This window comes from Sinocyclocheilus grahami, unplaced genomic scaffold, assembly GCF_001515645.1.
Source record: "Sinocyclocheilus grahami isolate Dianchi unplaced genomic scaffold, SAMN03320097.WGS_v1.1 scaffold658.1, whole genome shotgun sequence".
Lineage (NCBI taxonomy): Eukaryota > Metazoa > Chordata > Actinopteri > Cypriniformes > Cyprinidae > Sinocyclocheilus > Sinocyclocheilus grahami.
Window position 1 is genome coordinate 157,211 of NW_015505837.1, and position 11,773 is coordinate 168,983.

An 11,773-nucleotide genomic window follows, 5' to 3' on the forward strand; every position below is an offset into this window, starting at 1 on the left:
GCTTTTTATTTATTTACTTATTATGAATATTAACATGGACATCAACACCAAAAGACATTAAATTATCCAAACATATTATAAGTGAGTGAATCTTTGTTGTTATGTTCAGTATTTTGAAACGGTCGCTCGTCACGTGATGTGTCGAGCGCTTCCGGTTGAGGAAGCGATCAGCTCTGAAGCTCAACAGCAGCGACAGCCTGATTTTCACACACTTATCCTCATATATTCATACTTTTTCTTTCGCCGTAACATCCAAAAACATGGCAGACACTGGAAACCGTTTGCGCAAGTTGCTGGAATCCCCTAATTTCGACCCTCAGTCCTACGTGAAGCAGCTCTCGCAGCAGTCGGACGGGGACCGCGAGCTACAAGAACACCGCCAGAAAATACAAACACTCGCCGACGAAACCGCGCAGAACCTGAAGAAAAATGTTTATAAAAACTACAGGCAGTTTATTGAGACAGCCAAGGAGATTTCTTACTTGGAAAGTGAGATGTATCAGCTGAGTCACTTTCTCACCGAGCAGAAGAGCATAATGGAGAGCATTACACAGTCTCTCCTGTCCACAGATAAAGACGAAGCAGCCAAAGAGATGCTGGCAGCCTTCCCAAAGGAAACCGAAGAGGTTAAACAAAGAACCCTGACCACACTTTTGGAAAAAGTGGAGGGCTGCAAGAACATCATGGAAACCCCCGGCAGATATCTGGTCTATAATGGGGATCTTTTGGAGTATGACGCAGACAACATGTCACAGATCCAAAAGGTTCACGCGTTTCTGATGAACGATTGCCTGCTCATCGCAACCTGGCTGGCGAACAGACATGGAGCCGTGAAATACAAATACAATGCGCTGTATGATCTAGAAAGCTTTGCGGTTGTGAATGTAAAAGACAACCCTCCGATGAAAGACATGTTCAAAATCCTCATGTTCCCCGACAGCCGCATCTTCAAAGCCGAGAACAGCAAGATCAAGAAAGAGTGGCTGGAGATTCTGGAGGAAACGAAGAAAAACAAAGTGGCGAAAGACAAACACAAAAAAGAAGAGGAGGTGCCAACGTCGCCGGTCAGGCAGGACGTCTCCACAAACCCGTTTGATGAGGACGGACCTCTGGGTTCAGAGGAACTGGTGGATCTGAGTCCCGAATGGATCCAGGAGCTTCCAGAAGACCTTGACGTGTGCATCGCTCAGAGAGACTTTGAGGGTGCTGTTGATCTTCTGGATAAGCTAAACGAATATCTGAAGGAGCAACCAGTGAGCCCACGCGTGAAGGAGCTCAGAGGGAAGGTGGATGAGCGTGTTCGACAGCTGACGGAGGTCCTGGTGTTCGAACTCTCGCCTGATCGCTCGCTCCGTGGAGGACCTAAAGCCACGCGGCGAGCCGTCTCTCAACTCATTCGCCTGGGCCAGTCCACGAAGGCCTGTGAGCTGTTTTTGAAAAACAGAGCGGCGGCCGTCCAAACCGCCATCCGGCAGCTTCGGATCGAGGGCGCCACGCTGCTTTACATCCAAAAGCTCTGCAACATCTTCTTCACGAGCCTGCTTGAAACCGCCAGGGAGTTTGAGACTGATTTCGCAGGCAACACTGGCTGCTACTCCGCCTTTGTGGTCTGGTCTCGCTCGGTGATGAAGATGTTCGTAGATGCCTTCAGCAAGCAGGTGTTTGACAGCAAAGAAAGCTTGTCCACCGCTGCAGAGTGCGTGAAGTTCGCCAGTGAGCACTGCAGGCAGCTGAGCGAGATTGGCTTGGATCTGACCTTCATTTTACGATCTTTACTCGTGAAAGACATCAGGGCGGCTCTCCAAAGCCAGAAAGACATCATCATAGAAGCAACAAAGCATCGTAACTCTGAGGAGATGTGGCGTAGGATGAACCTGATGACTCCTGAAGCTCTGGCCAAGCTCAAGGACGAAATGCGAAGCTGCGGGATCGGCAGTTTCGACCAGTATACGGGAGAAGACTGCTGGGTCAACCTGAGCTACACCATTGTGGCCTTCACCAAGCAGATGATGGCCTTCCTGGAGGAAGGGCTGAAGCTGTACTTCCCAGAGCTGCACATGGTGTTTCTGGAGAGCCTGCGGGAGATCATCCTGGTGGCGGCGCAGCATGTGGACTACAACCTGCGCTGCGAGCAGGAGGCCGAGAAAAAGGCCTTTATTTTGCAGAACGCATCGTTCCTGCATGAGACGGTGCTTCCTGTTGTGGAGAAGAGGTTTGAGGAGGGAGTCGGGAAACCTGCCAAACAGCTCCAGGATCTGAGGAAGAGCTCTCGGTCTGTCAGGGTCAACCCCGAGAGCACCATGTCCGTCGTCTAAGAGAGATGTGAATGGACGTGAATGAATGAGACTGCTAATGCACTTTAAGTCTCCAAATCTCAATACATTTCACTACATTGCGCTCATATGACTAATTTGTGGTGTTGTGATGCACTCCGAAACCACTCACACTCTTTAAAGAAATAGTTCACGGAAAATAGAAATTTTTTTACTCATTCATGTCAAACCTTTATGTTGTTGTACATAGAATGCAAAAGGAGAATTCATTTTTTTTTTTGTCAAAATTTTAAAATGGGTGTCAAGCTTGGCTAAAAAGCACAATTGAAAAATGAGTCTTCGAATGACCGCATATGGTTTTGAAACAGAATGGGGGTGAATAAATGGCAGAATTTTCAATGTTATGTTTGTGTCCTTTAAGTCCAACTATGGAAGCCTGTTTCTGCCACAGAATAAAACAAAAAAGGTAACTGCGGCTTTTTATCTCACAATTCTGACTTGCAATTCTGAGTTTATATCTCGCAATTCAGACTTTTCAGTCGGAGACAAGATTCAGAGGAGATATAAACAGAATTAACTGATGTAAGATGTAAAGTGAAAAGATTTAAATGTAAAAAAAGTTTTGTGACTAGCTGACTTTTTATCTCAATTGTTTTTCTCGCAATTGTGAGTTTATATATTACAATTCTAACTTCTCATAATTGCTTATAAACTTATAATTGAAAGAGTTTATATCTCGAAATATGGACTCTTTCTCAGAAATGTGATGAAGAAAGTCAGAATTGTGTGTTTAAAAAAAAAAAAAGGCAATTACCTTTTATTTTTGTTCCGTGGCTCTATATCAAGCCAAACGGCAACTGTGTAAGACTTAAGTTTAATAATATTAATTGTGCTTTTTAGAGAGATCAGCTGTTGGTTCTTTAGTCATTTATAATGAACTATATAGAAATTAAAATAGTCCTAATTAAAATGTAAAGAATTACATTTAATTTGTCATTTCAATCAAACAAAAAAGACGGATGTAAAGATGAAAACACTTTTGTTTATACTGCTTTCTTTTGAGTGTATTGTTGTACACAAACTAGTAAAAACCCTGTTTATAAAAAAATAAAAAAGCAATGTGCTTTTTTATACTCACAAACATGCTCTATTCTTTTGATGCTGTGCTCCAGATGTCAAAGCTTTTAAATGTGGTGCCCCCTGGTGTACAGAGAATTGTTCAATAAAAGTAAGGCTCTGTTAAAAATCCCAAAGCCAGAGTCTTGACAATAACCCAGAGTTATTAAAAATATTCCCCTTTCATCTGTTCCCCCCCCCCCTCTTTGATACTGCTGTTGCTGTTCTCTGCCAGACTTCATATCCTGACTATCTGGATATGGACAAGATGAGCATGTACAGCGAGACGGACAGCGGGTACGGCTCATACACGCCGTGCCTGAAGTCTCCCAACGGAGTGCGCGTGTTCCCGCCGGCGCTGGTGCACCGCCACTGCTCCATCACCTGCCCGCTGTGCCACCGCAGCGTGTCCCTGGACGAGCGGGGGCTCCGCGGCTTCCAGCGCAACCGGCTGCTGGAGGCGATCGTGTCCCGCTACCAGCAGAGCCGCGCCGCCTCCGTCAAATGCCAGCTGTGCGACCGCAATCCGGTGGACGCCACGGTGATGTGCGAGCAGTGCGATGTGTTCTACTGCGCTCCGTGCCAGCAGCGCTGCCACCCCTCCCGCGGACCGCTGGCCAAGCACCGGCTGCTGCCGCCGACTCAAGCGCAGGCGGGGAGCGCGCAGCCGGCCGGCGCCTCCGCGCGCAAACAGGCAACTTGCCTGGATCACGAAGCCGAGAACTACAGCATGTACTGCGTCAGCTGCAAGACCCCCGTATGCTACCAGTGTCTGGAGGAGGGCAAACACGGCAAACATGATGTGAAGCCCCTGGCCGCGATGTGGAAACAGCACAAGGTAATGAACGCGTTGTGGCACTGCGGCTGTACCATGCTATCATCACATGGTAAAACCATGGTACTTTCTACAATTTATGATACATCATGGTATGTTACTTCAAGAATACCATGCTCCTACAATGGCACTTGTCTTAAATAAATACATACATACATAAATAAATAAATAAAATATACAACTTCCAAATAGTACCATATGCACACTTAGAAGAATATTTAATATGGAACTTTTAAGGATTATATCAGTGGCATTTGGAAGCCCTGTTGGGGTTCCATGTAGAATTGATTGATTTATTGTTTGTTTTTCTTTTGAGAATTTAATCAAAAGAACCCCAATCGTTCCAAAACGTTTATATAGCAATGCAAATAGAAGAACCAGTTTCCCCAAAAACCTTTCTATGAACATTTCTTAAAAGAACCATTTCCCCCCTAAGAATATGAAGAGCATTTGAAGATTCTGAAGGTTCCATAGAAGTTGACGTTTCTTCATGGAACTATTGATTCCAAAACCTTTAGTTTTAATAGTGTAAGGGAAAAGATTGCGTATTGAATCCTATTGGGATTCCAAACATGAGATCATATCATTTTATGGATTACATTCTTATTATCAAGTTTCATGTATGTGTCAATGAAACATATAGTCTGTTTTATCACTAAAATAAATTAAAATAACTGAAACAGTCACAGTCATCAACAAAACATTTAGTTTGATCCTAAATAACTCTTTTTTTGGGGTCCAAAAACGTTTTTGGCATAATTTTTTTTTCAATTCTGTTTAAGTTCCACAAAGTTTAACATGATGGTGAGTAAATAATGAGTTTTATTTTTCTTCAGTGAATTTTCAGTGTGGTGTTATTTGGATTACCTTGAAATAGCATGCACAAAAAAATATGCATTCAAATGGTACCCAAGTACTATTGTATTTCTTGATACCATTACTAAACCAGAGTACTGCCACAATACTTTTAGGGTTTGACAAAACACTGATCTTACATTCAGTGTAGTTCAGAATTTATTGTATTAGAAGAGCAGTGATTTTCTGCTAATAAATGCGTGTTCTTGTTAAAGTGCTGCAGGAGATGGTTCACGTTTTTGGTTTTGACTTCTTAAGACAAAAACAGTTCACACTTAAGCTGTTTTAACACACACACACACACACACACACACACACACACACACACACACACGCACATGCACACACACACACCTGGGCCTCTGTTTTCTTCATGCTCTTTAATGGATTCAGATGGAGCTGACAGACCAGATAATTGTACACGTATTGCATGAAGCTGTCAATTAAATTAGAACACACCTTTAGTCTGAATCTCTTTAATCTCACGTTTGTGTGCATTTGGGTCTTTATCATTAAGTGATTGCAGTGCACTAGTCATTTATGAACCAAAAATGGGCTGTGAATTATGAAGATGGGACATATACAGTATGTTGATTTTAGAAATTAAATTAGAACACACCTTTAGTCTGAATTTAGCCTGAATCTCTTTAATCTCACGTTTGGGTCTTTATCATTAAGTGATTGCAGTGCACTAGTCATTTATGAACCAAAAATGGGCTGTGAATTATGAAGATGGGACATATACAGTATGTTGATTTTAGTGAATAAAACATTAGGTTGGAGATTTACTGATGTCTAATGATCCCATCCATTATGATAGGCCAGACGTGAGGGATTTCATTAACTATAAGTTGTATTGCTACATTACATATAATAATAACCTGCTGTGCTGGGACATATCCTGTATAAAGAGAGGTGTACAGTATCAAGTAAAGATACAGGCTGATAAAATATTATCTGTTAAGCCTGAATCAGCCTGACATATTTGTTCACAGAAATATAATTCACAGTCACAATCACAGTATATTAAATACATTTGCAATTACGAAACATAAAGTCACAATAACAAAAAATAGAGTCACAATTATGAGTAATAAAGTCACAATTTGGAAATATAAAGTCACATTGCAAAATATTAAGTCACAATTACCAGAAATAAAGTTACAATTACAAAAAAAGAAGAAGAAACCCCCCCCCACAATTTGTAGATATAAAATCACATTGTGAAATGTAAAGTTACAGTTATGCTAAAGAAAATCGCAATTATGAAAGATAAAGTGATATTGTGAGATATAGTGTTACAATTACAATAAATGAAATATACAGTGGCATTGTGAGCTATAAAGACACAATTACAAGAAATAAAGTCACAATCATGAGATATAAAGAGTTATAAATGATCAAACATAATCACAACTTGGAGATATAAAATCACATTGTGCAATATAAACTCACAATTATGCTAAATAAAGTCACATTTGTGAAATATAAAATCACATTGTGCAATATAAACTCACAATTATGCTAAATAAAGTCACATTTGTGAAATATAAAATCACATTGTGCAATATAAACTCACAATTATGCTAAATAAAGTCACATTTATGAAAGATAAAGTGGCGTGTGATATACAGTAATGTTACAATTACAAGAAATAAAGTCATAATTTGGAGATATAAATCACACTGTAAAATATACAGTAAATATACACAATAATCAAGTAAAATTAACATAAAAATTAAACTGACGGACATCACTAAAACAAAATATAAGTCAAGTCAAGTCACCTTTATTTATATAGCGCTTTTAACAATAGAGATTGTGTCAAAGCAACTGAACAGCATTAATTAGGAAAATAGTGTGTCAATAATGCAAAAGTGACAATAGTAAACACTAATTTTTCAGTTAAAGACAGTTCATCATTGAATTCAGTGATGTCAACATCCAGCTCAGTTTAAATAATATCTTTGCAATCAAGTCGACGATATCGCCGGAAATGAAGTGTCCCCAACTAAGCAAGCCAGAGGCGACAGCGGCAAGGAACCAAAACTCCATCGGTGACAGAATGGAGAAAAAACCTTGGGAGAAACCAGGCTCAGTCGGTGGGCCAGTTCTCCTCTGACCAGACGAAACCAGCAGTTCAATTCCAGGCTGCAGCAAAGTCACATTGTGCAGAGGACTCATCTGGTTCCTATGGTCTTGTCCCGGTGGTCGTCTGAGACAAGGTCTTTACAGGGGATCTGTATCTGGGGCTCATCTAGTTGTCCTGGTCTCCGCTGTCTTTCAGGGCTGTGGAAGTCCTTTCTAGGTGCTGATCCACCATCTGGTCTGAATACGTACTGGATCCGGGTGACTGCAGTGACCATCTGATCTGGATACAGACTGGATCTGGTGGCTACGGTGACCTCGAAATAAGAGAGAAACAGACTAATATTAGCGTAGACGCCATTCTTCTAGTGATGTAGCAAGTACATCGGGTGTTATGAGAAGTGTTCCCGGTTCCGGTTGACCTAATTAATGCAGCCTAAAAATCCTTTAACGGATTTGAATATTAGAAATGTGTTAGTGTTATGTGTAAGCCAGGTTAAAGAGATGGGTCTTTAATCTAGATTTAAACTGCAAGAGTGTGTCTGCCTCCCGAACAATGTTAGGTAGGTTATTCCAGAGTTTGGGCGCTAAATGGTCAAATCAAGTTTATTTGTATAGCGCTTTTCACCATACAAATCATTGCAAAGCAACTTTACAGCAAATTAAGTTTCTACGATATTTAGTGGTAGCTTATCAGTGGTGACTGTCAGTTAATGTACATATGGCAGAAATGGAAAAATCAATTTAAGACGTAATAAAACAGACGATGAACACTATTAACAGCAATTATTATATGATGCAATCAAACTTATAGCAAAATGTGGTAGTTCTGTATGTTGTTTCAGGGTTGGCATCATCTGAGGTCCTCTGAGACCTCTATAAACAGAATAAAAATGGCTCTAGCATCAATACACTTCTTCTATGAATGGAAAAACAGACAAGACTACTGTATGTGGAAATGCCAATGGATGTCCCTAAATTAAAATATAAACAGAATAAATATGATTCTAGTGCCTAGACACGTAATGCAGGAATGCCGTCTCCTTCCACACATATTCATAAATGCAGTGTGTGGGAATAGCTGTGACCTCCTCCACACACACATTCATGACACGCAACGGTGGTTTCGCCACACACACACACACACACACACACACACACACACACACACACACACACACACACTAGCAGATCAAATGTAGGTTAGATGTTTCAGACTGAAATATGCAGTACATCTCCTCCATATGCCATCGCTGGGGAGTGTGTAAGGATACTTTTTCACGCTTTTTCCTGCCGGCTATCTGTGACCAAGAAAATAGCTCAGTAAACTGGCCACTGACTGAAACGCTCATGACACGCACCGGGGGTTTCGCCACACACACATACACACACACACACACACACACACACACACACACACACACACACTAGCAGATCAAATGTAGGTTAGATGTTTCAGACTGAAATATGCAGTACATCTCCTCCATATGCCATCGCTGGGGAGTGTGTAAGGATACTTTTTCACGCTTTTTCCTGCCGGCTATCTGTGACCAAGAAAATAGCTCAGTAAACTGGCCACTGACTGAAACGATCTTAATACAAACAAGGCTTTCAGCAAATAAGACATAGTGTAGCTGGAACGTTTCTTGGAGAAAATGAAAAAATTACATAAAGAAACTTATGTTTTTGTAAAAATCATGAATTACAGAAATACATAAAAACTTTACATTTTTTGACTTTGTTGATGCCAGCTAAAGTCAAAGATGGTCAACCAGCAGGGTTTGATATGCAGCTATTCATAGAGAAGACAGAAAGAGAGAGAGAGAAATAAATACAGAGAGAGCTCCACACACCCTCCTACAAACGTGACCCGTCCTGTTCAACGCCTAAGCACAGAATCCTGTAATACAGCAGGTTTCCATGGTTACACATGAATATTACCTCAATGTTTCAATTTCCCACACAACTGAAAAGAACCACCAGTGACTGTGGTTTCTTCAGACTTATACTGAACAGACAACCTCTCACCTCCCCTGTGGGGGAAACAAACTAAACACATGTCCAGGTCAAAATATAAACTTATGTCAAATATTTCTTCTCAAAATCTAAATATATAACAATTTGAAATTATATTGTATATCAAGAATATCAGAAGCTTATTTTTTAGGACCACTGAATTTTTTGACATTGTGACCACCGTTTTTTTTAATTAAAAAAAAAAAAAATTTATTCTCACCACTGTAATGCTCCCTCATATTTAACTTTTTGTAAAAATGGTCGTTGTTAATAGCAGATTTCCATAATTCAGTGTTTTTTAAAAATGCAAATAAGCATGGATTTAAAACCTATTTTTCATAGTAAAAACAATTTAAAAATATATATATATTTTAAAAAAGCTATCAGTCTAAAGTATATATACTTCAAATTGCAATTAAATAATATATCATTATTTTTAGCACTATAAGAACAATAATAACAATCGTTCTGCTTATTTGTGATGAAAATAATGTCATAATGCATCAAATGACATATTTCTTTTAATTTTGGGGTGAGATATTACACTCTAAAAAAATGCTGGGTTGTTTCAACCCAATGTTGGGTCAAATATGGACTAACCCAACTGTTGGGTTAAAAAGTTAATTTAAAAATGTAACCAAAATTTAACCCAACAGTTGGGTTAGTCCATATTTGACCCAACATTGGGTTAAAACAACCCAGCATTTTTTAGAGTGTACTGTTGCTGAAAGTCTTCATAATCTAATTTCAGTGAATAATGCCTTAAATTTCGGCCTGTTCCTCATAAACTGAAGACTCAGAATAAAGAGCATTATGGGCTTTTTTATGGATGTTGACAAACGTGGTCACTATGAGCTACGAAGAAATTCTATTAAAAATTCTACTTTTGTGTGGACTTGGAACAATGTAAGGATGAGTAAATGCCAGTGTTAATTTGGTGTAGGATTTACTCCGTGCTATTCACTAGCAATTCCTGAGTGAAAATGGTAGTATAATAATTACAAACAAACGGCAAGTAACAAAATAACAAAATGATGACATTATTTACAGCTTTGAAAAATATTTTTTTACTGTGTACTTACAGCATTGCTATAAATATTGCTTTATTGCTTTAAGAGTGATGAGTCTAAACAAACCTCAGGGCTTTCCTTAGCGTTTTCGGCATGTAACACCCAGTCCCAGTTCCCCCTGACTGCAGTTAATCTGAAGTTGTCTCACAGCATCACAGAAGGAATACAATTCTCATGAGCAGACAGCAAAAGTGATGAAATGTGAAATCAGGGGAAACAGCTGAAGAATTGAAATATGTGCATGTAACCTTCACTTCACTGTTTGGAGCAAGATTTGCTCCTCATTTCTTAACACCATTGTAGCGTTCTGTCAAATATTCATTTAAAAATTGATGATGCCAATGACTTTCTGTCTTTCTAATGCGAACATCAGACCACAGAGATGTATAGATAATGGTGACGTTTTGTCAGATGGGTGATTGGTTCTGCTGACCTCCAGATGTACAGCATTACTCACACAGCTGCCCACAGCGACAGAGACAAAGGCTCTGCTCTAGAACCTAATGAGCTGCTTGCACTGCAAAAATCGTTTTCTTCATTGGTCGTTTTGGCATGTTTTCAAATGATCTACAGATTCTTAAAACAAGATAAATTTACTTGATGAACACAATCGGGTAAATATATTAATTAATATGTTTAAACAATATTTTAAATATGTGACCCTGGAGCACAAAACCAGTCTTAAGTCGCTGGTGTATATTTGTAGCAATAGCCAAAAAAACATTGTATGGGTCAAAATTGTCGATTTTTATTTTATGCCAAAAAATCATTAGGATATTAAGTAAAGATCATGTTCCATGACGATATTTTGTAAATTTCCTACCGTAAATATGTCAAAACTTAATTTTTGATTAGTAATATGCATAGCTAAGGACTTCATCTGGACAACTTTAAAGGCGATTTGATCAATATTTCGTTTTTTTTTGCCCCCTCAGATTCCAGATTTTCAAATAGATGTATCTCTAAATATTGTCCGATCCTAACAAACCATACATCAGTGGAAAGCTTATTTATTCAGCTTGAGGCCACAAATTAAGAATTTGTTCCCTCGTTTTAATTAAAAGGTCCCCCTCGGCGGTCCCCCAATCAACCCGGGCCCATACCATATGCATACCTCGCATACCCAAACACTACGCCCTTGTCTCTGCCTATGAAGAGGTACATCACTACATTTTGGAAGTGAGTCAGAAAGGGCGATAGGTTCAGAGGTGTATGGCAAACCTGACCCACTCTTTAGTGCCTACTCCCCGAGGACTCACAATCAAGGTCACTACTACATCAGCACAGATTTTTATCTCACACACACACACACACACACACACACACACACATTAAACAAACACACAGTTCTCAGTCCAGCAAACATGCTGATAAGGCAAGTGCCCAATTGCACTGTCAAAAAAATCAACCAACAACAGTTACTGAAATGTCATGCGTGTCTCTGTGATGTCCCAAACACACACACACACACACACACACACACACACACACACACACACACACACACACACACACACACA

General features: G+C 39.8%; 2 protein-coding genes across 2 annotated transcripts in view; both read left to right on the top strand.

The window, feature by feature from the left end:
- The first annotated feature begins 141 nt into the window (after positions 1 to 141).
- exoc8 (exocyst complex component 8) lies at positions 142 to 2,897 on the top strand. Its single transcript, XM_016242445.1, has one exon. The coding sequence runs from the start codon at positions 261 to 263 to the stop codon at positions 2,313 to 2,315; it is 2,055 nt and encodes a 684-aa protein (XP_016097931.1). The 5' UTR covers positions 142 to 260; the 3' UTR covers positions 2,316 to 2,897.
- The window catches only part of LOC107558759 (E3 ubiquitin-protein ligase TRIM9-like), a 46,074-nt gene continuing 36,943 nt past the window's right edge, over positions 2,643 to 11,773 (top strand). The window contains exons 1-2 of the mRNA XM_016242433.1: positions 2,643 to 2,648; positions 3,625 to 4,227. Coding sequence (XP_016097919.1) covers positions 2,643 to 2,648; positions 3,625 to 4,227 — 609 coding nt within the window. The remainder of the gene's footprint in view (positions 2,649 to 3,624; positions 4,228 to 11,773) is intronic.

What these genes read in the sequence shown, in the direction of transcription:
- exoc8 (XM_016242445.1), top strand. Translation starts at nt 261, where the DNA reads ATGGCAGACACTGGAAACCGTTTGCGCAAGTTGCTGGAATCCCCTAAT.